Raw genomic sequence first — 27713 nt, 5'->3', positions numbered from 1 at the left:
CTGTCTGCCAACGGATAACAACACTAAAGAGTAAAACACAACCTGAAAGGTTGGAAATATAACTGCTAAAGGCATTGCTGCTATGCATGGGAAAAGTAGGATTCATGGTTTTTGGATACTGGCCCATACTTGACTATTCAAAACCCAAAAATAGATATCTATATTTCGCCTTGAGGTGATGTCAAAAGAGAGACAATGTTGTTATCAGAATCAAAAGGGTTATTCCTCTGGTGGACATGTCCAGAGAGATTAGCGTGGCGTTGGCTCTCAAAATGAAAAAAGGTGCACTACCACGGCACATGAGTTACTGTTAGTGGTCATGTTTGCCCTGTAGGTCACATCAGAGCAGTAATGATATAACAAGAGGTGCAAAAGGATAAATGGGCGAACCAAAGAGGCCGCCTGACACATTAGAGATCACTTGGGGTCACTTGGGCTGACCAGAGGTGTATTTGGTGCTTGCTGTGTGAAATTTGGGGCGATGATAATCCTTGGAAGTGTTTCTTCTGGCCGACCAAAGGGTGATTTGGCACTGAGAGCAAAAAGTGGCTGGGGAAATCGTTGTAACTTAGAGTCCTGCTGCCTGACAAGCCAGGACAGTGGTACTTTTAAAGATGATGAGAGGAGCTGGGAATAGGGTGCTGGCTCACAGGGCTCCCGAACCCTGAAGACCGTGGTGGGATTTAGGGTTCGAGGAACCTTTATGATGGCCTTAAGTCAAAACTGGCATGACCTATACATACAGTTCTCATAGATTTACATACCCTTGGCAGAATTGGTGAAATATTTGCCATTTTTTTAGAAAATATGACTGATCATGATGAAATCCTTTCTTTTATTTGAGGATAATGGTCAGATAAAGCCATTTATTATCCTATAATTTTCTGTTCTCCTAACCCAATCAGTAGTGTTCCAACTCTGATAAACAAGTGGAAAATTAGGGGTTCTGTTGTCACCAAGACACGGCCTGGTAGACAGACAAACATTTTCAGACACAACAATCACAAACACTACACTTGGAGAGGGGTCAACAAGACCAATTTGACAAATCTTAAATGTGCAGTTCATACAAGACAACCCAAAAATTAACAGGACCTGAAAGCTTTTTGAGAAAATAAAGGGGCCTCATCCACAATTATCACAAAAGACTGCAAGCTGTCATTGATGCTAAAGGGGACAATACATAGTATTAAGATGTACGGGTATGTAAACTTATGATCAGAACTTTATATTTTTGACACTAGCTTCCAAGTAGGCCATGAAAAGGAGCTTATTGAGACTGCCTCACACTGGTCATGGTTGTACTTGCGTGTCTAGTCAAGAGATTTATGTTGGCTACACACACTAGCATGTGGCTGTACCCACCAGAAATAGATGACAATATATCTCAGTGAGCCATGAAGCTTTTTCACACATGTATATTTACTTTTTGCATTACACATTCATGAACATCTCCATCTCTGCCTCATCTTCCCCAAGTAAGGCTGTGATTATTATCTTCCCTTTTCAAACAGGAAGCTGTCGCTCTGTAGAGAGGAAGTCCCGGCGGTTTTGGAAGTACCTGTTCTGTTTTGCAGAGCCTGACTTTACTCCCCGCCAGGGACACCAGCACTCTGCCTTTGTAACCGCGGAGCTCCAGCAAGCCTCGCTTGTTTGTGGAGGAGGGGCGCGGGAGGCTGTTGGAGCCCTTCTGGGAGCCGCAGGCGGGGGGGCGCGTGGCCGTCTGAAGAGTTTCCATCCACTCCTGGCGTTCCCCTGTAGACACGTGCACAAGTGAGAGGCCGGAACAGAGAAGAAGAAGAAAAAAAGAGGTAGACGGCGCATATGGATACAAGTGTGAGTCTGTGAAGGAGGGTGGAAGCAAAAGAAAGAAACCAAGAAAGAGAACTAGACAAAGAGAGAGCGAGGCATCTTAAAGTCTCAATCATTGTTAATTCATCATTTTCGCATCCCCTCAGTGAGTTACGCTGCTGCACTGATACAGAAAATAATAATTTGCCATAATTTGAGTCAAACGCGCCGCCTAATTAAAACATATAATTAAAAAAATATAGCTTCTAATGAGGTGCAGCCAATCCTGTGAATCTGCACATTCCTCTGTAACAGGAAAGTCACAGAAAGGTGTGCGATGGAGTCACTTTGATTTGATGTGATGAGAACTCTTCAAAAGAACTCTTCTTAAATACACTTTTGATTGACAGCATTGCTACTCCAAAGATCCAAAGCTTGACAGGCTAGGTAGTTACAGTTAGTGCTAAAATATGCTTGGACGATCTCTGTTGGGGGATCTTCCTATAACTGGCACTTCAGATGTACGGTGTCTTCAGAATTGGTTTGTCCTTGAACAGGACATCGAACGTGTTACTCGTTGTAAATCACCCTGAATTACCGCACAGCTAAATGGCTCAAGTGAAGCGCAGTGCATCATGGGTTTACATTCAAACGATGTGCACTCAAAAGGCCTCTCACACGTATTTTTTTCCCCCCTCTACAACTTTTCAAACGGACATAAAAGAAGACATGAAACCGGTGCTGTAAAGCTCATTCCCCTACCACCCAAGACACTGCTGCTGCTATCAAAGCCAGCAAAGTGGAAACACAAGAGATACCAGAGGATTGTAAACACACACACACATCACAGGTCCAAAACAGCACCCACTGTGGTAACTGTTCAATACACAGAGAAAAAAATGGAGAAAAGGAAATCAAAGAGACTCTAAACTGATGTGAAAACTAAGCTATCAGATGGGATGGACCTGTGAATTTGAGAAAAGGCAACAAGGCACGCTGTTTTTCTGAAAAAGAAAACCATAAAGAACAAAGTTTGTGAAAAGTAAATGCACTTCAATTCAAACCTGTGCAGCTATCAAATCATCATCCAAAAAAACAATACCCTGACAGAATGACAGGCACTTTTATGAAATACACAAAGTGACAAAGTGATGCTCTCAGAGCAACATTAGCGTGGTCAGACAGGAAATGTATTTTTGGATACCCAACAGCAGGATGGAGGATCTCATGTTCCCCAAATGGGGGACTTGATGTCTATATTTCCAAACGGTTCTCGTGTCTTTCATCATGATGTTCAGGGCGGAGATGTGGCTTCAAGCCGACTCGTGAGGGTACACCAGAACTGACTACCTTGTCAGTCAGGTTTTTCCTGACGCCCATTGATCAGATTACATCAGTATGATCTTTTCTGTGCGATTGAGAGTCCGATTCTGACAGCCAACCTATCAAAGATCAAACTTTTTCCGTCATTTGCGAGGACCGCTGACACTTCTGCATTGGTTTCACTACACAGCCATGGAGGTTGCCGCTTGGTGAGGACTGATGTTAACTAACATTAATGAAATAAATCTGTCCTCTTACAATTTTGTAGCTGGTTAGCGTTGACCACTGTTGATCACAAGAACCAGAATTAAACATCAGCATAACATTGATTTTCTGCAACCACTGATTCTTCAAATCTTAATCTCTTATTAGATACAAATTCAATTTATTGTTAAATCATTCAATAATAATATCATTGGACAGGTACAAATACTTTGTCTTGTCTATCTGGGGGGTGACATAACTATGATATAATGACCTGAAAATGACTTGAGTCATTGCCTGGTTGAGGGTGAAGAGGAAGAGCAGCTTTCACTTGGTGTAATTACTTCTCACTTCTATTCGATCATCATTATCTGTTATCCACTTCTTGGCAAAAAGAGAGGAAGACCACCGTCACACAAATCATGTCACCATAATCAATCGTACCATTAGCTGTGCAGGCTAAGGACGCATAAGGAAATGTTTGTGGGAGGTTAACAAATTATGCTGTTGAAGAATGCCAATTTAAGAATTCGAGAGAATAATTGTTTTGTGATACTTTATCGATTTCTGCAATGGAAAATTGTCTCTTTTCACTTTCTTCCCACGGCTTAGCTAAAGAAGAAAAAGGCATGGAGCTGGTAGGCAGTCAGAGTTTTGCTCAGAGTAGAGTGATGCAGCAAACATAACTACATATTCTCAACCAGTGACAAAGAACGTTAAAATTTTCCTCTAAAATCAAACAATCAATCAATTAATGAAGAGAATAATCAGCAGATTAATGACACTAGAGTGTATTTTGGGTGTATTTGGTGACCTTTTTGACCTCAGGTTCTCGTTAATGTCTCATGATGCTGCTTTTACTGGATCCAAACTGTGTCCAACCGAAGCAGACCCAATTATCCTCAGGTCTGTCTTTTTATTTGTGTATGTGTGGTTCCTGCATTATTTTTAGACAAACTCAACCTCTCTGAGCTCGTGTTACCCTCCGATTGACCTGATGTTGTGTCCTCAAAACACTCTGCAGAGTGACAGAGGAAGACGAGGCATTTTGTGGATTCTGTCAACCTGACATTGTTCTAAATTGACCCTAATTGGCTTCTTGACTGTGACCTTTTAAAACTCATGGAGTCCTTGCAAACTCAAGTCTTTAAACTTGCGTGCAAACATATCCACCAAACATCACGACTTCTGAGGAAAAGTTTCTCTTCTCTGAATATCCAGCACACATTTTTACTCCACCCTCCAAATACTGTATCCGTTGCCTGGTCCCAGACTCAGCTCTGGTCTGGCTACCTCCCAGATTCTTATGAATTTACAAAGAGCTGGTATCAATAATGAATAGTCTACTCAATTATTGACTGCTCTTTACATCACTAGGCTTTACTGTTCCGTTCCCACACTGCTTTCTGAGTTCCATTACCTGTCCTGCGCTCACTTATTTGCCTGTTCATTTATTCAGGCCCTTCCTCACTCCCTCCACTCTCCTCTTTGCCCAAGCTGTCAATCTGAGCGCTGGAGAGAGGGAGGGAGTAAGTGGGAGGATTGAGAGAAACAGTGGCATGCCTATATGCCCGTGTTAGCATATGTGCATCTGACTTGTGTGCCTTGCAGATGATATAGGATTGTTTGTTTGTGCACACAGTCTTCGCCGCATCAACCTCCAGCGAGCTTGCCAAAATGATTTTGTGCAAACATGCCCTCACCTCTGCAAGCATATGAAAAGAATATACACAGCTACTCTCCTCCACTAAAAGCTGACAGATGCTTGTTAAGGGATATATGTATAGCGGTGTGTTTGAAACACCACTTCCACTTCGAAATGGATAGAGAGAGAGAGAGAGAGAGAGAAAGAGAGAGAGAGACGAGGCAGATAATCCTCATTGAAAGTGGATGAGATGAGAGCCAGGTCCACTCAGCGCTCAACAGATCTTAGAAGCAGCCCACGCTGTCTCCATCGTCAGGAATAAAAAAGAAAAATAAGACAAAAAAATATATATTTATATATGTAAAGCAGAGGGATTGTGGTCATTTGTTTTGTTTTCTCTCATTTCAATCCTCACCAAACATTTGGTTTGTCAGACATAGTGGAATGATGGACGAACCAAACTGCAAAAAAAATGCATTGCAGTTGCTAGATAGGGAACTGTTTGCAGAGATTGTGTCTCTTTTTGCAGATGATGCGGTTCTATTGGCGTCATCAGATCGTGACCTTCAACACGCACTGTCTGGTCTGAGGCCATGCTTCTCTGCTGGAAAACGTTGGAATGCTCCCTCCGGGTTGGGAGGGAGTTACTGCCCCAGGCGAAGGAGTTCAAGTATTTCAAGGTCTTGTTCACGAGTGATGAGGAAAATGGAGAGTGAGATGGATGGAGGCCGGTTGGTGCTGTGGGGAAGAGGCAAAGCTCTTGAATTTTCAGTCCATCTACGTTCCAACCCTCACCTATGATCACGAGTTTTGGGTAGTGACCGCAGGAATGAGATCGCGGATACAAGCGCCAGAAATGAGCTTCCTCTGCCAGGTGGATGGGGTCACCCCTTAGAGATTGGGTGAGGTGCTTGGACATCCGGAGGGACTTAGGAGTAGAGCCCTGCTCCTTCACGTCGAAAGGAGAGAGCTGAGGTGGTTCAGGCATCTTATTAGGATACCTTCCTCTGGAGGTGGGGCAAGTCCAACTGGGAGGAGACCTCGGGGCAGACCCAGAACTTGCTGAAGGGTCTACATAGCCAATCTAGCTTCGGAACGCCTCGGGATCCTCCAGGAGGAGCTGGTTTACGTTTCTGGGGAGAAGGACGTCTGAAACGCCCTGCTAAACCTGCTACCACCTTGACACAACCCAGGGTAGGTGGAAGAAAATGGATGGATTGATAGGAGGTTGTCACGCTGCCCCCAAGTGACCAAAAAAAGAAATAAATGCAGGTATGGCGAAATGGTGGAAGATTAAAACTAGACAAAATGTGAAATACTGCAAAGTGAAATATGTACTACACTTTCCATTCTGTGTCCTTCTGAGTTTATATTTCTGTCATGATTCCCTCTCTGGCCTGTTCCCAACCATTTTGTTGCTCTCCCTACTTATTCTCTACATCTCTCTCTAACTCTCTTTGCCTGTCATCTCAAACAAAACCAACATGTGTTCGGAGCAGGCTTGTGGAAAGGCAATTGCCAAAGCATCAGAATACAAATCATCAACATTTCTTTACAGCATAAATCCCATCTTCTACCTTGTAGCATATTTGTCTGCACACCCCCACCCATACCTCTACTTCTTGTCCTGACCGTTTTCCATCACTCTCCGCCGTGTCTCTTCCTGCCAATCTCTCCTTTCCTCTCGCTTTCTTCTCCCTCCCCCATCACTCTCCGCCGTTTCCCTCCCTCCCTCCATCTCTCGTCTTCACTCCTCTCCTCTTCCTCTGCCTTCCTCTTCCCATCTCTCTTCTCTCAAGCTGACAGTACCTGAGGAAAGAGGCCACCTGCGGACCAAGTGGAGAATCAGCCGACAGCTGTGTGCACACTCTCTCCGGTGGCCTTCAATTATTCACTCACTTCTCCCTCCTCCCTTTTCCCTCTCTCCATCTTCGCTCTGCCCTTTTCATCTCTCCCCGCCGTCTCCGCCTTTACCCCTCTGTTGTTTTTTCACACCAAGATTGCGTGTCCGCCTGCCTCTCTCCATCCCTGTTATTCCCTCGTTTAAGCCCTTCCTTTTCTTGTTTCTCCTATCCCCATCTTCTAATAATCCCTTGCTGGATGCCTTTAACACTCTCGCCTACTCCTCTGACCATCGCTCCACCATTTTCACCCCTACTGCATCGGCCGAGCAGCTCCTTACCTCCACTTCACTAACCTACTGCTTCTTTCTCCTCTGTCTCCCCATGTCTCCCTCTTTCTCATGTGTTTCCCCTAAGATTGATGACTCCCCGCCACAAGGCGAGTGGGCCTGTTTAAAGATGCATGAGGTGATGAGGCCAAGTTTTCTCCTCTCTCCTCTCTCCTCTCTTCCCAACTCAGCAGCCACCTCTGCAAGAGGCTTCCCGCCGATCCCGGGCAGTCAGAGGCCACCTCCAAATCAGACAGCCTGCTCCCCCTCCCAGCTCTTGTCAGGACGGCTGAGTGTGACGTATGACGATCAGCTGGCAGACAGTGTGATAAATGACACTGCTGAGGGCCCGCGACTTAAAAAAAAAAAAGAAGAAGGGCTGGCAGTCATCGATATGATGATGATGCACCGAACCAACGGGGAAGAGGAGGGAGAATCTGTGGTGCTCAGTAAAGTGAAAATAGATGAATAAAAGTTTAACAGGCAAGTTGATGGCGGTAGTTTTTATTTTAACCAGAGGCGACTCCTAACCTTGTCGTCCTCTTTCGCTCTCGTATTCTTCACCCTTAACGCTATCCCTATTTCTTTAATATGGAGTAATATGAAGTGAAATAAGGCCGTCACTGTTGTGTTTATTGTGTTCAACTATTAAGATATGATAGGTCTTCCTCTGTTTAGTGTCGAAAACAATGTAGTAGAAGAATCAGGTACAGTTTCAGGTGTAGTCTGCCATTTTTTTTGGTTTATTTAATAATTTTATTCATTACTTTGTTCCTTTCCACTCAACTTCAAAGTACTGCCTAACAAACAAACGTGTAGTTAGTTAGTACGACAGTTTACAGTTCCAAAATCAGCTCAACAATTCACATAATAAATGTGTCGATGGATCTTAGATGTTAACCGAGCTCGTGTTTGACTCAAGTGTTGCTGCAAAAACTCAATAATCTGTTAAATAAAACTTAAAGCACAGTAAGGTAAATAATGTATGACTCTAAGCTGTAATTGATTTCTTCTGGCAGCTTTGGAGCAGCAAAAAAGCTCAACGCGAACATATTATCACCTTGTAATGTTTGAGCATTAAACAATAAACGACCGGTTGAACTTATCAAGAAAGAAACGCTCAATATCAATGATGAGGGGGTCAAATATTGATCACTTTTTCTTTAGTTCAACAGATGTCAATAACTTCCATTGAGGTCTCGATGATCTGTTCTCAAATATTCATGCTCTACCACGCGGTGTGTTAAATGTCCTCCAAGCAAGACTCTCCGATCTCACAGCGTGAAACGAAGGCCGGCCAGCATCTGACCCTAGAAACGGACCCTAGATTAGTGAATGAGCAGTTTGACCCGAGCTGCCTAATAGACTGCCATCAAGCAGGCAGGAGGTAAGGAGCGGAAAGTGTCTTTTTCCCCCCTCTCATTAGGGCCGACGCAGACAAAGCGTCCAGCTGGAAGACGATAAGAAGAGACGAGTCTTACTTCGTTTTGTCTTGACAGAGGGATGAAGAGAGGAAGGAGGAACCAGACTATTAAAGGACGGTTCCTGGGAGATCTGTTCATTTTTTTTTAAACCTTCTGCCCCTTAAGATTGACTTAATAACATACATTCAGACAGGGACATGAAGTCATTACTGCCACCAAGATCTCCCTAAGCACCGACGTACACACCCATCCCCAAGATAGCCTGCCGTCTAAAGATAAATCTTTTTACAAACTCTTCTTAAGCCGCCGTATTTAGAAAGCGTGTAAGACATGCGAAACAAACCAGCTATAAACACGTTAAAGATGCTAGTAGGTGTATTTTTTAACGATGATAGAGAGAAATTAAAACAAATTAGACATAGTGTGTTTATTAGTGAGCTTTAGAGACGGCGGCTTTAGAGCTAAGTAAGCTGTTTCCGTAATTTGAGTTTTAATGCTAAGCTAAGCTTGGCTAAACACCCTGACTCTGTACACATGGACATGAGTTTGATCTTTTTCATGTCGCGCTGCAAAAAGAAAGCAAATTTCCCCTAAAATGTACATGGGCGTCTATGAAAATGATTGAGTGATTGCAGAACCTCCAATCACTCTGAAAATGTCCTTTAGGGGCAGGTATTGGAGGTGAAAAAAAGAAAAAACGGTATGGAGAAAACAGCATGTGAGAGCCAAGAGACAGAAGATTATTACGGAGGCCTCAGGTAAGAATGAGAGAAAAAAATAAGGCCAGACAGGGAACGAGATCGTCAAAGCGACAGCCCGACAAGCAGAAAGAAGTAAACCAGTGGTTGATAGATGACTGCAAGATGTAAAGGATGCACTCATACCTTCTCGTTCAGCCCGAAATATGAAGGTCCGGAGGTTGGTGACCACCTCAAACTTGTTGTCACCAAGTCCTCGCACCTGGCGGATAGCACTGGCCAGGATCATGCCTTTAGAGTACATCTCCTAAACACGGGGAGACACGTGAACACACAGATAAGAGCGATGCCAAAACACACGCTAAATAGGTGTTTCAACACAAGCAGACACACGCGCCGCTTCATGCATGCTAATAATGTTATTGAATTGTTGCTTATTCCTATTATCTGCATCTGTAGAGCCACAATTACTGGTTCCCGGCGCATTGTTTGCATCAATAGATGTGTAATCTGGAGTTGAATTACCGCCGACGAGGATCGCGTTCAATTTGAAACGCCACTGACAGACATCCTCATCAAACTCGAGCCATAACACATCAATACGCCGTCAAATTTACTTGCAGGAATAGCTTTCCTAGTTTCCTTTCAAGCAATAACTTTGATAAATATAACATATAAAAAATAATAGTAATAATGCCACTGCAGGAATACAAACAAGAAGACAGTGTTTTCATATGAGCTGTTAAGCAAGCCAGGATGAATTTACATCGACGCAGTATTTGACATTAACACAAATAACTCGAATTACAGACTTGAAATATGGGTAATTTTTGAAATGGAGGTGCAGGAAACGGCCCAAAAAGTGAATTATGACGCATTAAAGAAGCACCAAACGCGAGAATAACACACACACACACGCGTGTGGTGCTGTCGTTTGGGTGTTGGGAGACATCATAAAACAAATCTACAAGCGGGAAACAAACTTCTCAAATATTTAAAGAGAGGCAAACACGCTGTAGAGGGGATTTGGGTAAAGCACAGGAAGTGCCTGGTGGGTAAAGTGGGATTGGGGATGTGTGTGTGTGTGCGTATTGTTTCATTACCACCATGTTTTCCCATAGCAGCACTAGCGGAGGCATCCAAATATGGAGGAATGATGCACTGGAGGCTTCATGACCCTCTTTACAGCCTCCCTTGACAATGGCAATTAAAGTACTGGGTCATTGTCAATATGAAAAACTGCAGACAAAAAAAATAAAATAAAAATACAAACTCAAGACGTCGATATTATCACTTCTAAAGAAGCGAGCGTCGAATCAGTATTCACACCGTGACGTGGCCACTGCAACAGAGAGAGGAGTTGAAAGAACATCTCGGATTGTAACGTTCTGGCACTGGAGTGAACCGGAGGACAGGAGTACATTATACTCATGTAGCGGCGTGAAAATCAGGAGGGGTCGTCGCAGTCATTGCATTATTCATGTCGATAATGTCATTATCATTGCAGAGTATGACAAAAAAACATCCCCCCGCCCCCTTTCTCTCTGACCTGAATTTTGATTCTGTGCAGTCTAACCCGTGCACGAGATATATAACGGATAGCGGGTGATTGTCATGCGCAATTACTGTACGGACGCCGTCATATCCTGCGAGGAGTGTGCAAACGGAGGATGGATAGAGGAAGGAAAGAAAAGAGGAAGTGAACTCCTGACTCCCTCTCGCCATTCTTAATTAAGCCGAGTGACCTTGCCGTCCACAAAAGCCTATTTCTGGAGACCACGCAAGCCAAAAATACACCAGCCGGCACAGTCAGTTAGGGAGAGCGGTGGTGGGATGGAGGGGGGGGCATGAAATACTAAAGAAAAGAAAAAAAAAGAATGAAAGAGAGAGAGAGAGAGAGAAATTAGGTTTGTGTGAAAGGCCAAGGAGAGGGCTGCGAGGAAAGGGCGAGGAGGAACGATAAAAACAAGAAGAGGCGACGTGGAGTTTTACGACCAAAGCAGAGATGCAGCTAGAAGAAGGCGGCGGCGGCGGCGCGGGAACATCGTGCAGAAAATGAAGACGCCTAAGAGGGTCACGGAGGGGTCCTCCTCATATTAAAGCAGGATGTTAACAATGGCAAGAAGTGGCTCAACCTAATTACCGCCAGCCAGCCTCGTTCGTTCCTCTCCCCAGGTGTTTCACACCAATATCTCCCTCTTTCACTCTCTAAATTTAGACAGAAGTTAAAGGAAGGTGAGGAAAGGAGAAAGTGAAGTGCGTGGATGAATTAGCTCGGTGGCTGTGCACTGATAATTATACCCCGAGTATGGGTTAACGGTAATTAATTGTTTTAATTCCAGTTTCGGGGTCACGGAGGAGAGAGTTGTTTAATTGCGAGATGTGCATCTGTAAATACTCTTGACGGCGCAGTCAGCGGAGGGTTGATGGAGAGACGGAGAGGTCAGCGCTAAGACGTCGGATTCAGACGCGACGCCGCGCACAGCAGCCGCCCACACACATAATGTTTATAGACTAATCTCAAGACGAAGGACTGCCAGGGATTCAATGAGGCCTAACTATCTCTGTTTCTCCAATAACAGGCACACCTGACTCGCCTCCCCTCTGCCAAACGTCTCCTCCACTCTCATTCTCCTCCACTCTCACTCTTCACCTCCCTCCCACTCCCACATCCTCTCACTCTGGAGCTGCTACCCTCCCAACATTCGTGTCATTTTGTCGCATTTCTTTTTTTTTTTCCTTTCTCTTTCTTTGTGAAACTGCCCATCCTGCGTGGATAACTACGTGTCTTTTCTTTCAACAAAAAAAAAACAAACCTGGTAAACTTCAGGAAACAATTAAGGCAGAGCAATGGAGCTAAAGCTCACAATAATGGAGGAGCCGTGTGGAGAAAGCAGGGAGGAGGGTAAAAAAGAGGGAGGTGGAAAGAGTTTTTACCACCAGCATGGAGTTAAGGTTCTTTGGCGTCTCCACGGCGGCGGATTTTGAATGGAGGCACGAGGACACCAACTGGTCGTGTCGGAAAACTGCAAGCTTTGAGAAGAAGCTTGTGGACAAGAGAACATCTCCACTGTGTGTTTCAAGGATTTTTTTTAAAGATGCTGCTTCCAGGCAGAGCAAAGAAACGAGCCTTTGTGAAGTTAGTCAGCCAAAGTGGCCATCGACAGGACAGATTTTTGTGATATGTGCATGTCTGAAGCCAAATAATTCAGGTATAATCATCAAATATTGATGGTGTGTGCAGTTCTGGGCTGGTACTTCTTTCTTTTTTTTTATTTGCCCGGCTCAAATCCGAGGATGAGGTTTATACTTAAACCTGCACCATTAGAGTTATGGAAGGTGAGTGCTATTAGTGAAACATGAACATATTTGATGTGGTTAAGGTGTTTGCATGCAACATCAGCATTCTTTAGCCACCTGATCGACAGTTTCTACCAACTCCTGATGAAAATATCTGTCTCTTTAACTACTAGATGCTACGTGTTGTTAATTTATGAGCCGACTGGTGCTGGGAGGTAGCACACAGGGGGTCTTGGAGCTTTTTTTCTGAAGAGAACATTGAGATTTAATCAAAAACAGTTAAGTTGGGGGTCAGAAAAAACAAAACAACAGCTGAAAGGGGCTAAAAAGGAACTAAAGGGTTGGGGTGATAATTCACTGGCCACTACAAGCTTCGTTGGGAGTATCAAAATATTTTAAATTAACTTTTTTTTCTTGGGATCACCTTAAATTCGAGGGCGTGAAACCTACCTGAGGAGTAGCACTGATGCGAATTCAAATTATGTCGATTCTTAGATGTTTTTTTCTGCGCGATTAAGAATTCTTGGATTTCAAACTGTGTCCACGATGCTTTGGGCTCCGGTGATCAAAATGAAACGACGCATGGATTAAGAAAAAAAAGAAATACAGGAACAGTCGGGGTGTTACTGCAAGTGTCAGCTCAGGCATCTTGGGAAGACACAGGAGGGAGTAAGCAGGAGAGCTTTGCAGCATCAGACAGGCAGACAGACAGATTCTCAAAGACTGATCCACGATCCTAAACCCTTATCTCCCCTTTGGCCTTCCATTCAGCCTCACCCCCTCCGTCTCCATCCTCTCATCCCTTCATCCCCTTCCAGCCACCTTCCTCACTTCCTCCCCTCACTACCCTGAAGCCAGGCTTTGGACTGTTTTCACAAACACACACACACATGCGCACACACACACGAACAGACACACAAAAGACAAGACATCACATCGGGACCATGAAGACTACATCTCAGGACCAAAGCTTTCTCCCAAGTCAATCCCAGTGTTGACGAAATCAGGCGAAAGGGGGTGATTGATGAGCCGGATTTGGATACAGCGGCGCAGAGAGGGAGAAGTGAGACCGAGGATCTCGCTACTCTCCCACGCCACCTCTGCAACCCCGATGATGACATCACCGCGGCCAGAGACCTTCAAGCTGCGACTGTGATTAAGTGCGATTAAGTTCTGTCTGGGGCTGACAGATCCCACAGGACCTTAAACTACAAAAAGAGTTTTGTGGGGTGTTGAAAGTTTGAGAGAGAGAGAGAATGAGAATGATTCACCGTGTAGGCGTTTTTACTTTTATGTGTGAGTATTTAAGACCGGACAGTCCAAACTGAAGTCAAATGCAGAGTGCACAAATTTCACAATGATTCGTCTGAGGCACTTTTTTAAGACCCGATAGCTGTGGTGGAGCGTGCGACCCATATACGGGTGGCCCCTTTGTTGCCGTTCCCACTCTCTTTCTCCACTTTCCCGTCATTCTTAAGCTGCTGCTTTCAATAATAAAGTTTCAAAAGCCACAAAAATATGTAATATAATATAAAAATAATAAATAATCAGGTCAACATTTTAAAGCAAAGGTTTAGCCACCATATGCCACTTTAATACCTGTGTATACAAGCACTAGAACACTTACATATATATTATTTATATAGTTTTGTATTTTATTCTTCATATACGTGTAGTGCTTGTATTCAGCTCTTAAGTGTCAGCCTCAGATTTAGATATAAATACGCGAGATGATAGCAGCTTTAATTCTAAAAAAGTGATGCAGCCAGTTAAGAGTCAGCTCAGTTTAGTCTGAATTCATTTCAGTTTGTTTTAATCTTGATACATGTATGGCATCATAAATATGCCAATGAGGGGATGATCCCATTTAGAAACAATTAGTGAATGTTGGAGCAGGATTTAGCTCCGTAGAGCACCTGGAAGACTGAAGATGAATAGTATCCAATGAAAGCATGACAAGACAGTTAAAATGGAATAATCCTAAAATCAATAGACCTGATGTGAGATCAGCTGTGTGGGCTTTGCACTCATACATTAACGTGACAACAACTAGGCTGGAAAACATGCAGCACAGCAATGTGTAGTCTGTATTAGATATTAGCAGCACACGTGTCTGGGAACACAAACCACCAGCTCATACTTTAATTTATGACATTAGGCGGCGCGCTGAGAGATTTCCTGTCTGTCTGTGCGATGTTCTTCTACCCCGGGCCTGTGGAGGTGGCACTGGGTGGTACACGCAGGGTGGTACGGGGGCTCAGCTGGTCGCACAAAGCGAGGATGACAGAGAGATTGTGCTCGACCTCTCCGCTCACCCGAAACATGATGAAGCCCTCTGCTTTCTCAGAGGGGAGAGTCACATTGGCAGGATGACTTCTAAAAAGTCTAAACAACATTCCCCGCACCCACTCGCTCACTCACACAGACAAAGGCAAACTTTCATCTTTACCGAAAAAAATAAAAAATAAAAATGCCGTGCCCACGCCAGCAGTGACGCTGAGCTTATAAAGTGCTGACTCGCTGGCCTCCCTGCCGATTCCCACTCTACCGGCGACGGAGCGTGTCCTGATAAATAAAGCAACAAATGCAATGGAAAGAGAAAACGAGGGGAAAGAGAGAGAGGGGGAGGGAGGCAGGCGGAGGGAGCGAGAGAGCACGGAGGGCTATAATTAGTAAGTGATTAACGAGCCGGCATCAGACAGGTCCCACATCATTGATTGTGATGTTGTGCAATGCTGCAGCAGCGAAAACGAGCTGGCCCTGGGAAGGGGCGGCGAGGTCAACACTCACACTCACACACACACACACACAGAAGTGTTTGTTCTTAGTCTGAGATACATCCAGTGGTCATTAGTGGGAACATGAAGGTAAAGCACATTAAGTCAGATAGGTTATGGCCGCTTGAGGCTCATTTGAGAGCACAGAATGCTTTCAAAGTCTTTTTTAGTAGGAGAAAAAACAGAGTTTATGCACCTCAGACACAAACGACGCATATTTTACACGTCTGCTTTCAACAGTTTCAGAGATTTGAATGTTCACTCCTGTTCTTCTAAAGTCACTCGGAGTTATGAAATGTATGAAATGTACTCCAGCTGGTGTAACTCATCAAACATCTACCACTAATTTTTGTCTCGTCGGGGTTACGTCATGGTTGCATGATAATGCAGTTAAAGTGCAGATTGATTTTGGAAAGTCTGCACTGCATTACCTCTCGGGGCTTTGTATCGAGTGCTGACTAAAACGTATCCGGAGCATCAAGTATTGGAAAGAGTCAAGTAAGTAAGTCTGAGTCCTCGCTGGGATTCTTGTTTAGAGATTTCCTAAAATCAGAGAACTTTCCCAACTTCAGACGATATTTTATTTCGGCGGTTGTTTATTTAATGACGATGAGTTGAGCATAATTTGCTACATGGATATTAAACATTGTGTAATAGTTGTGTATGTGGATGTTACAGAAAGATGAATATCAAAAAGCATTACTCATCAGCCATTATCAACTGTTGTGTGGGTTTACTATCACCGCCATCAAATTTGAAACATTTTCCAGCCTTAGTTACCTCATAAAAATTCTATTATATTAGAAAAATATTAATGCACACTTGAGTTTTACTGTTTTTCGATGACAGAACTCAAGTTAGCTGCAAAATATGAACACACAATGATTTGCAAGAAGGTTGCCTGTGATGTTAAAACAACATTTTGTAACATTTCTACTATAAATTAAGTCAGCATTGTAAATAAGTAGTAAATTGTGGCAAACTGTAGCTGCTGTTAGCTATTGTCAGCTCACTTTGTTAGCTAGGCTGCCTGGACTGTGAGCTCAGAGCATTAAGGTAGTGGTCCATCCACGTGGCCGAATGAGCTATACGCGACCATTCTAGTTACGGTTTTAAACCCGACCAGCACCGACCACGGTCCATTGAAGAAGCATCCGAATATGTAAATACACGCTCGCGTCAATCTGCACAGAGCAGTTCGAGCTGGCCGGACGTCAGGCACAGAAACAGCATAGAGAATCCTGACGATTTTCAAAATAAAACACCCCGTGCAAATTGCCGGTTGTAACAAATTAATTATGTCGAATATTTACACATTTAGAAGCACCTAAACCAGGAAAATGACCAAATCTGAGCAAGTTAAGTCTGGTGCAGAGGACAGACCGAAACAGACTTGCCCGGTGACGTTTTGAAGTTAGTGTTCGTACCACAGGTGTTTTGGACCACAGGAAAGAGGAAGGTTTTCAGCCCTGGTGAACAGGCGAATGCTGATGGGGAGCAGCAAGCAATGTTACCAGGCACAGCAGCCTCTACGGACACAATGACAGAGGCGAAAAGACTGAAGGAGATGTTGACAGAGGGAGTCAAGCAAGAAACCAGACAAATCTGGGGCTGACTTTCAGTCGCGATACAAACACAGCCGTGTTTAAACTGCCGTCTTGACGGCATTTTTTTTCGCCTGCCTCCTCTGCAGCTTCTGTTTTTTCAACCCCTCTCCTCTCACCCCACCCTAACGCTTTCTTCGCCTCCGCCCTTCCCTCGCTCTGACGATAAGTCAGGCAATGCTAAGCGAAATTTCAAACTCAACTGTCAGACAGAAGGAGAATGAAGAGAGCTACACGACGGGAGAACTGCTGACGGGGGCAAAAAGAGAGGAGAGTCTCTCTCTCCCTCTCCTTCTTTCTTTGTCGAAGAACTGGTCAGGTGCCAACATCAATGTACTTTACTGTATGGCTGGGCGGGCACAGAGAGCGCTGGCCTGTCATGCATGGCGTAATGTCGCACTGTCCTTGCCCCCATTCTTTACCCTGCCAAGCTAATGAAGATGATGATGACAATGAGAAAGAGGAGGAGGAGAAGGAGAAGGGAACACTTAGAAGTTGGCTCGGGCTGCTCGTGGTATAGATCTGTAGAACGGAGGAATGTGATTGTGTTCGCCGGTGTGGGTGTGTCGGCGGGAAGCGGTAGGAGGGAAATGATGTGTGTTTTCCTCGCGCTCACCTTGTCGTTGTTGTAGTAGGCCAGACTCTCGCCGTCAAATCTCACCCACCTCCTTTGAAAAACACATTTTCTGCAAAGAGAAGAGGTGCAAACTCAACCCATCTGCCAGTTTTTGAGTGAAATAATCCACACACACACACACACACACAAAAAGACAGTACGCCAGTCACTAAATCGGCCCTGAACAGGTACTCATATTTCATCAGGAGTGCCATTGATTCATTAATGTCAAGAGTTGTACCAACAGCTGTCAATTAGTATAATCAAAACAAATGGCCACTTACAGTGTGGATATTCAACAGCCCAAGGGCAGTTTGCCAAATCTACTGGATGCATAACAGGTGGTGAAGGACAATATAAGAAAAAAAAATAAAAATAAATGATTGATGGCTCTGGTTTTTGAGCAACAGTGGCACCAAGAGACTGTGGATAAGCCAAACTGAGCGAGCGCCAACACAGTGCACCTCAACGCAACAAAGTTATCGCCTATTTCCTCATATTATTTATCACTTTTAAATAGTCACCAAAGACCAGCGAGACACAGGAAAGCAAAAAGCGCCGAATGAAAATGATCTGCAGAGAAACAGGAAGCAGTGGTTTACTGACTGTGGTGGCTTTCCCTAACATTCGACGGGAAGTGGCGTGAGGTACATTTTGAGTTGTTGAGGTGGCAGGTTGTGAAACTGGACAGAGAACATGCTCTGATCTTAATGGGTTAATAAATATTTATGGCATTCCTCATGCAGTGTGAAGCTGCAATAAAACTGGTGATTCATGGTGATTTCGTGTAGGTCATGTAGCATTACATCAGATGAAGAAGAATCTCTAATGTGTCCAGGGTTGGGGTTGGTTATCATCTTCAGCGGTGTTGTGACTTACCCTTGAGGCGACAGCTTGTCCAGCCAGCCCACTTTGAGCACCTTGTGTTTCGGGGCTCCGTAGAAGCACGCGTATGGAGAAATATCAGGCAATGCATTTCTGGTCACATCCCCCACGGCGTCTGCAGGATCCGAGTAGAGGTCACACTCCACCATGATTAAAGATCCATCCTTAGGGCCTGAGGCAGCTGGTCCAACAGCAAGACTCTCGGGGGTCACTGCAAGACTTTGGTCCACACCGGCTTCCGGCAAAATGCCGGCACACTCTTCCAGTGTTGAGTATTCGTCTTCGAGGTGGTCTGGGATGGTTGGAGGAGCAGGAGGAGCAGGAGGAGCAGGGGGAGCCTCTTTTTCCTTGGACTCCGTCCGTTTGGGAATCTTTATTCTGGAGCAACATGGGCGTTAACGTTAACAGTCATGGCTGTCTGTCAGGAGGTGATTAGCTTAAGCCAGCAGAAATAACCAGCCTGACTTAAAATTCACTTTTTAAGCTCACCCACACTTGAATTAACTCATACTGTATCTCTAATTTCATCCACACATAAACACAAATGTAATGTTTTACTTTCATGAGGAGTTACAGTCACTGTTTCTTTGTAAACAGCAACAGGAAGTCACTGGAACCTGCAACAATCAAGTGTGGCAGTGGGTAAAACCACAACTTTCATTTTGGAAAAAGCAAAAGATAGCCCCTGGCTTCCAGTCTTTATGCTAAGCTCATCACCTCTTGTCACCTAACTCACATACATGAGAGTGGCTTCCTAAAACTCAAACTATGTCTATTAATTCAACAATTTATAAACTTTTTAGTCCGTTACTGCACTTTATAAAAAGGCACAGAATAATCTTAGCCTTAGGATGAAGGTTTACTCGTGCCATGTACTTTCATTTCTGTTTTAAAAAAAACATGAACATCGTGAACATAACTAACTGTGGGCCTGGAAACTAGAGACTTGTTTGTGATTCTGCTGTCACGATGCACAGCCTACAGGCTCTTTACAGACAACAAATAAAAGAACATTCAGGTGCTCTTTTATGTAAAATATCCAAAAAAAAATAGAGAGTACAATCACAATTATTTACTGCAGCATGAATAAGTTTGAATATATTTCCCAAAATGTCAAACCTTTCTTTAAACAAGAGCTACTGTCACATGTCTGAGACAGGAAATGCAGATACCATGTCTAAGAATAGCATCTATATTATGGCCACGTCTCAAACCACAAATCTGCAGAGCTATACTGTTGTAAAACATCAGGCCAACTTATATGTGTAAATATGCAAATAAGCTATAACTATGTGGCGGTTCAGTTCAATGGAGTAACAAACTGTTTGTACTTTGAGAATGCTGCACAGCTTGATAAAATCCTATCACTTATGTATCTAATGTGCGACACTGAGACTTGTAACCACAGTCTAATGAGCGCCCAGTGACAGTTCTCCTTCAGCGGATCTGAATATCTATATTTAAAAAGGGGACAGCAGCATAACATACCTCTGTTTCTTCCGTTTTATCTTGTCCTTAAACCCCTTCTGTAAACCTTCTTTAGCGCCTTGGTCCTACAGAGCACAGAGAGAGATTAGCATCAGATGAAAAGAAAGTGTCCATCTTTCAGTCAGACACTGTTATCATGTTGGTGCGCTAAGCTGTGTTAACTTTAGTGGCTAGGTGACATTTCTATTAACCTCAGGGGGCAAACTGAAACAAGCACATTTTCCACTCCGCTATGTGACAACATTAACACCGAGAGGGAAGTTTGGTGCGGCTGATAGTGTTGAAGATCTGAGAAATGTCTGTTCCTCTTTGCTACTTGCTGTCCACTAGTGGGAATGTACGTCGTCTTACCGGAGTGCTTTCAGGTCCGTTGTACAGGAACATTTCTCCGTAGGGAGCAATAGGTGTCAGATGTCTTTGAAGTGGAGCTGAAAAAGACGCAGAGACAACACAATGGTGGGGTTTGTAGCCGGATTAAAACTTGCAGAACACGACGTCAAAGCCTAAACGTGGTGCATGAAAAAGTAAGGAGCTTAACAGGATTGTTCCAGTTAAATTTTAAATCACTCAGATGCTATAGTGCTCTTTGATTAAACCAACTCATTGATCTGAATAAATGTGCAAACCCTTGATCCGTGTAAGCAGTAAACCAATTAAATTTTGTTTTAGCATGCCTATCTCTCTGCCTCGGCCTTTTCCGCGCCCAACTGGGAGTATGATCCTCCTCGGCCTGCTTCAAAAACAGACAGAGGAGTCGCTGCCAAGGCCATTTCTCTTGGCTCCTGCAGGGACCGTGGTCGGTGGTCGGTGGAAGCTTAGACGAAGAACAAGAAGAAGAGCGACTCTGGCCAGACACTATTAGTCTGGAGACCCGGGGGCCACCCTGCATGGGCCACAGCCTGTCACAGTGAAAAATGACACCGCCCTCTCCTGAGGATTGTGAGGGCCAGAAGACGCCGCCATGGGGGCTAGACACACACATAGACACCGGCGTAGAAGCAGATATGCGCGCATACGAAGATCGAAAAGCCCCTCGGACACATAAAGACGGTTTGAGACGTAAAAGAATGGATGGTTAAATGAGTACTCGCGCCGATACGGACGTGAATGCGCTGCTTTTTAAAGCTTTACAGACACACACTTTGAAACAATGCAGGCCGTTACCGAAGGACACAAAGGCCTTTATGAAGGAGTCATTTTACTTGATGATAGAATCCACTCCACAGCCGCCTCCTCTACGGACAGGCTTGGTGGGCAGATAGCAACCATCAATCATCATCTATCAGCCGACCTTCAGGCCACTTGTGATTCTCTCCAAGGGGTCGCCGGACGCTACTGTACTCAATTCCCGTCCGATTCACTCTATTCTTCCCTCGCTGGCTCCGTCTCCGAGCTTCTGGCTTTGTTTCTGTCCGACGAACGACGCCGCTGCTTCTTCTTTATCTGCTCCTGACCAGACGCGCTCTCACGTCGCAGTCTGGGAAACGACCTAGATGCCGACCATCGGTTCGCGAGTCGTGAGAGGAGGGGAGATTGATTTTGTTGTGAATGAAGCCTCCGTTCTTTTAAGTCAGGGAGTTACAGGTCAGTTTGTTATTATCACTCCTCTGTGTCACTCCCACACTGAACAGCCACCGTCTGAATTAAAATTAGTCATAGTTATAGTTAGGATGATTTATTATTTCTGCCACTGCTTCTCTGAATGCAATAATGAATTAAATTAAACATAAAAGTCCCATCAGCCTCAGCTGTTACTTAAACTTAAACTAAGATGGTGAACCGAGTTTTGCAATTCGTCAAAAGTCCACTTGAGGCTGGCTACAGAGCGAGTCAGTCCCCATAAGTCCCCATAATGAAGGTTAATCCTTGAGGAGATCTATTGGCAGGATTTGAAATTAATATGAATAACTATGTTTTGAATTCTGTATATTAACCTCAAATTAAGAATTGTTGCGTTTTTATTAACTGTGAATGAAATTTTTATATCTACAGAGGGAGCGTGTCCTCTTCAGAATGCAACTAGATGCCATCAAATCCTACACACCGCACCTTTAAACCCAAAGATATTCAATTTACGATAATATTAAACAAGAAAAATAAGTTAATTCTCATATCAGAGAAGCAGAAACGAGCTAAAATTTGGAATTTGACAAACTGACTCATATGTTACAAAAGTCCAAAAATCGTGACATTAGTTCAATAGTCAAGAAGTCCTCAGCTTGCTTTTTAATGTAGTATTAATAGAGTATTGAAACACAAAAATGTCTGGTGTTCAGATTATCAAAAGCCTGAAAAAGATGGGTTATTTAATCAGTATTTCTTTAGGACTATATCACTTTCCAGGTAGGTGTGAAAGTATCACGCCACGGTCAGGCAAGAGCAAATGTCACAGGAACAAATAGCCTACACATTTATAGTGCTAAAAAAGGAAGTGCACTGAGTTGTGTGTGAGGGAAGCTGTACGACCAAAGGCCTTAAAAAAAAAAAAGCTCCTACAACTGCGATGATTACTACTTTTTTCTTTTTAAAATCACTGAATAATCACTGAAAAAGTCTGCTGTGTTGCTGAAGAAGCAGAAGAGAGACGTGCGTTTCCTCATGGAGATTTTTCTTATGAAAGAAACTTATTTTTAAAGAGGAAGTGTTGATGTGTTAATTAAAATTCTGTCAGCCTACAATAGACAAGTCTTGATTGAACACAACAATCATTCCGGGAGACTCGACTGCACTTTTTTTTTGGATCTCATCTCGGAATAAACTCTTCAAATATGCTCTGGTAAAATAATATGTCAAATAACGTCTTGCTAGACCTCGCTGTGAAGGGAGATTTAGCTCGCTTGTCGTGCTCCCCGTTTCCCAGCTCTGGGACCGTCTTGGCTCCCTCTATTCCTCCGCCGTCTCTCAGACTGTTTTGCATCCATCTCCTCTTCCTTCCTCCTTCCTGTCTTGCTTTTCTGTGTAGTTTCGCTCCCTTGTCTTGTTCCACACAGAGAAAAAGTAAAAAAAAAAAAACACAACACCTACCAAGAGACAGAGTTCTTTCCACAAAGAAAGAAGCCAAAAAAAAAGGAGCATAAAGTATCTAATATGGACAGAAACTGTTGATATACTGCAAGAGAAATGGTCAGATCGGTCCCAAAAAGAGTGACGTGTTCACAGGTGTTTCATACAGACATCGGAGGACAGAAAACAGCTCGTCAGATGAGAAATGAGGGTCGAAATAGGCCCAAGAAATCCAGCAAGGCAGGAGGACGAAGTCTAAACATATTTGTACTGGTTGTACTACAAGTCTGTATGTTGTTAGCAAAGTTAAACAACTTCTAAAAAACTTTGCAGAGCCGGGCAACAGGAATACACACCAGGGTCTCGCTGAGGGACAAGATGTGAGAGCGCTTATTCCCTATGAGATGTGCGCTTGAAACAAGGGCAACGTCGCTGTTTCCCCACGACACAGCTTCCCGAAAAACCCCCCCTACCCCACCCACGCACAACCCTCATCTCCTCTTGCCTTCTTTCATCCGGGCAAACAACAGCACCGCCGACTCTACTGCCGAATAAAATATTCATGGCAGAGATGAAGCGGATGCAGCTGAAAGAGTGTGTACCTTTCTGTATGCTGTTTGCACCAGTGGGACCTTCGGAGCCGGTTAGGTGTTCAGGGCTGCTTGTTTGCACTGGTGGTTTGCTCCTGAGGAGGAAGAGAAATCAGTGGATCAGAAACGCCAATGCAGCACGTGGGAAACATAGCTAACACCATTTAGACATAAAGGCTGTCAGAATAGAGATGTGAAACTCTGAAAGTTGGTTTCACAAAGTTAAACAACGTCATTGATGTACGTGGAATGCAGCATTGAATACGAAAGAGAAGTTTTCGTATTGTTTTTTGTTGCCTTGTTTTCATATTCGTTCATGCCGTGTCAGTGCGCAAATATATTTCTCCAAGTGCTTTTCACCTTGTGACTTTGATTAGTTCGTAGCTCGTGAACTTTCATAAAGTCAAACCGAAAAGGACTCGCGGAGAGTTACGGGAGAAGAATGTTTGTAAACTAAATATGAATCTACCAGCCAACAGCCAGTGTGGGGACAGCTGGTGTAGCTTTATACACAGTTTTAAAAAGTATATTTTCTTAAGTAGAAGAAGTAAAATTTAGCTTTCTTGCCAAGTATTAGATGTTTGCTAAGCTAACGAAATTATATTATCAATGAATTAGCTGAAATTAACAAGTTCCTGACACTTCCAAAGCTCCAAACAGATCAAGTTAGAAAAGTTTCATTTATTAAATACAAAACACAAAAGCTTAGGTTGAGCAGCTAGCCCTGTTACTTTACATAAGTTTTTACACTTTGTTTGTCCCGTATCTGTTTATATGTCGTTTTATTTGTTTCTTCTAATGTGTAACCTTAAAACTTGGTCATGAAAATGAACTTTCTGGCTAAATTTCTACATCATACTGATGCTAATGTGTGTTGTTTGTGATACATAAAGTTAATAAAGTACAGTAAGTTGTGTGTTTGTGTATATTAAACAAATAAATACATAAATATCACGTGTTAATAGTGAGATTTGGAGGTTTCGTTACCCCTGGACAGAGCCAGGCTAGCTGTTTCTTGAAGATCTTCATATGAGAGTGGAAACAGTGTCTCAATGTGTCAATGAATGAGCACATTTCCTCAAAGTTAAAGTTTAACTGGAGGTTTACCTGTCTGGAACTGGCGGTATGATCGGATTTGGGATTTCAGGGACGGGCCGGTGCCTCAGGCGGTATGAGCGAGTGGGCCGTGGACCTTGAGGAGCTTTAAAACTGGGCTGTGCCTCGTAGATGGAGTTTTCCACCATTTCACAAGGAAAACCTCCGCTGTCTTCAGTGAACGTCGAGTAGGGGTCTTCAGTAGGATATGGGAAAGAGTCGGTGCTGGACAGCGACGGATCTTCTGAGGATATCTCCCAGTCCGAGGGCATCTCAGAGATGCAGATGGACTCACTGCTACTGCTACTGCTGCGACTGGAGGACACGGAGGCAGGGACGCAGGTTTGGTCGGACATGGTTGTTCGGATATTCTGCGGATTACGCGGGGCCGGTAAAGGAGGCCGGACGTATCTGCTCTCTGGTTCCTCCTCGTTTTCTGTTCCCAGTCCTGCTCCTGGAGGGAGAGTCTGACTCCCCTCTAAATCATTATCCCTCGTCTCCTTTCGCTGGTGCTGACATGACGTCCCTCTCTTTTTATCCTTCAGGAAGATGTGTCTCGGGTGTGGCATGGGCTTCCTTCGGCGCTTGTTCCCACCCTCTTCCTCTTCCTCTTCATCTTCCTCTTCGCCGCTCTGCTGCTTCACCCCTAGTGCTTCCAGACTCCGGAGGATGCGCCTACGATGGCCTGTTGGAAACACTCTAATCTCCAGGAGGCGCTCATCTGTGAGGTCCTCGCACTCTTCCAGAGTTTGGTAGCCTCCTTGCTGGAAACATGAGATATACTGGGGCAGGCGGAGGGTGTCCAACCACTCCACTATCTCCTGGCTCAGCTCTGGAGGTTCCAACATGATGCTCTTGTCTCACCTCTGCCACATGAGGAAGAACTTCAGAAGATGTAGCAGTCCAGCTTTAAACTGTGGACACAAAAAAAAACATAAAATAAGTGTAAACTTGAGAGGCTATAAGTGCCATCATCTATGCATGACTGCACTAACAGGAATAATTTAAAATATCTGTTAGCCTCTAATGATGTGCATTTCCCTACAAGCCAAAATTATTCAAAGTGGATATTGATTTCTGTCTTCGAGGGAAGATCTGCAGGTGAAATTTTAAAAAGGGAGTCGAGACCAGAGAGGATCGATACCACTCTCGATATCCGCACGCTGGATGTGAAGCTGCAACCCCTTAGGAGGGTTAACCTAGCTTAGCATAAAGCAGGAGAGCACTGGAAGCAGCTAGTTTGGCATTACAGCATATTAAAAAAAAAAAAACAGATTCAAGGAAGTTACCGCAACAGACCCAAGAAGTATTTTGGTATAAACCCTGGCTCTGTCCAACGGAAAGCTGTGGTATTTCTTTACTTAACAATAAAAACCAAACCACTCCTCCTTCTGCGAAAACCAAAAATACAAGATGCACTTACTGTACATTCAACAACAAGTGAGGAAATGCGCTAGGCAACAAAAAGCAAACCTAAATTTGCAACACCCGGGTCTAAAACAGAAGGAAACCAGCAATAGCTGTTATGACATAGCATGCCACCATCATAGTGTGGCTCTCTGGTCAGGTTACTGGTGTGAGAGACTTCCCTTCAGCTCTGACATTTGAGCAAAAAATAATTCACAGACTGAACTCCAGCAGAATGTCAGGCTGACATCTTTGTCCCATTTTCTGTTCAGTTTTTTTTGCAGCACTTACCTCCAAATCCTGGCTCTATATCACAGCTCGCTGCCTGGCAACGTAAACAGGTAATAAACCTTCGGATGGCGAGGCATTGTTAAACGTCTGTTTCCTGACGCTCTTACACCGCTATCTCCTCAAAGTCAAGCACTGATGAACTGCGCAGCGGCGCTGCTCTCCTCTAACACAGTGTGAACTCAAAAGGAAGATAAATCATCATCAACATCTTGTCATGTCCACTTCTCTTTTGGGATGTGAACTGTTACTTCTGCTTTCACGTAAAACACAATCTTCTGGCTCATACGCGTCAGTTCATATATACAAGCGGGTTCACAGCGTTGACATTAACAGGTGATGCAAATATAGCATCTGTTCTGATGTGATGGTGCGCTTGCACCACAAAAGGGACAATGTCAAGTTGACGTCAGTCGTGTTCGTATGTGAGAGAGGCCTTTTTTTAAAAGTATTTCACCCTGTGATCACACTTTGGCAGCCACACCGCCTTGCAAAGGAGAAATTAAGCATCGAGTCCTCACAATAGAGTCCTAGACGTGCCAAGCTGTGAACTACACGCAGCGTGAACATGCAGGGACCTGTGTCGGCACACGCCAAAAGCTTGACCCGCTTCCACCATCTCCTGTAGATGAAATGCAGAGTGAACAGATAGAGAAGTACAGGAGATGAACAGCTAGGGGAAACATATGAAGCGGTCATAAAAGATACAGGTCATAAAAAACATGTTTCCCCTACAAAATAAAAGCATAAGACAGGAGAGGTGTGTGTCTTGTGTTACACCCAACTCCTGGAACAGCACAGGTATTAATTATCCAGCATAAAGGATGAGTCACTGCACACACACACACACACACACACACACACACACACACACACACACCTCTCCTGTCTTACGCTTTTATTTTGTAGGGGAAACATATGAAGCGGTCATAAAAGATACAGGTCATAAAAAACATGTTTCCCCTACAAAGTAAAAGCATAAGACAGGAGAGGTGTATGTCTTGTGTTACACCCAACTCCTGGAACACCACAGGTATGGTTATCTAGTATAAAAGATGAGTCACTGCGCACACACACACACACACACACACACACACACACACACACACACCTCTCCTGTCTTACGCTTTTATTTTGTAGGGGGAACATATGAAGAGGTCATAAAAGGTACAGGTCATAAAAACATGTTTCCCCTACAAAATAAAAGCATAAGACAGGAGAGGTGTATGTCTTGTGTTACACCCAACTCCTGGAACACCACAGGTATGGTTATCCAGCATAAAGGATGAGTCACGGCACACACACACACACACACACCTCTCCTGTCTTACGCTTTTATTTTGTAGGGGAAACATATGAAGCGGTCATAAAAGATACAGGTCAGAAAAAACATGTTTCCCCTACA

General features: G+C 44.0%; 1 protein-coding gene across 4 annotated transcripts in view; it reads right to left on the bottom strand.

Annotated features, from left to right (window-relative positions):
• arap2 (ArfGAP with RhoGAP domain, ankyrin repeat and PH domain 2) overlaps nucleotides 1-27713 on the bottom strand; it is a 125604-nt gene that overhangs the window by 97173 nt on the left and 718 nt on the right. For 3 of the 4 annotated variants that reach the window (XM_027287736.1, XM_027287735.1, XM_027287734.1), the window contains 8 exons: nucleotides 24626-25527; nucleotides 23531-23613; nucleotides 20277-20353; nucleotides 19926-19990; nucleotides 18432-18815; nucleotides 17553-17622; nucleotides 9442-9562; nucleotides 1562-1755 (listed from right to left, as the gene is read on the bottom strand). In XM_027287736.1, coding sequence (XP_027143537.1) covers nucleotides 1562-1755; nucleotides 9442-9562; nucleotides 17553-17622; nucleotides 18432-18815; nucleotides 19926-19990; nucleotides 20277-20353; nucleotides 23531-23613; nucleotides 24626-25461 — 1830 coding nt within the window. In that variant the 5' untranslated portion in view covers nucleotides 25462-25527. Of the gene's footprint in view, nucleotides 1-1561; nucleotides 1756-9441; nucleotides 9563-17552; nucleotides 17623-18431; nucleotides 18816-19925; nucleotides 19991-20276; nucleotides 20354-23530; nucleotides 23614-24625; nucleotides 25528-26311; nucleotides 26833-27713 lie in introns of those variants that run through there. The other variant, XM_027287733.1, reaches the window with a different exon arrangement.

This window comes from Larimichthys crocea, chromosome XIV (assembly GCF_000972845.2).
Source record: "Larimichthys crocea isolate SSNF chromosome XIV, L_crocea_2.0, whole genome shotgun sequence".
Taxonomy (NCBI): domain Eukaryota; kingdom Metazoa; phylum Chordata; class Actinopteri; family Sciaenidae; genus Larimichthys; species Larimichthys crocea.
The sequence above is the reverse complement of the archived record's forward strand: the minus strand, read 5'-3'. Positions and strand labels throughout refer to the sequence as shown.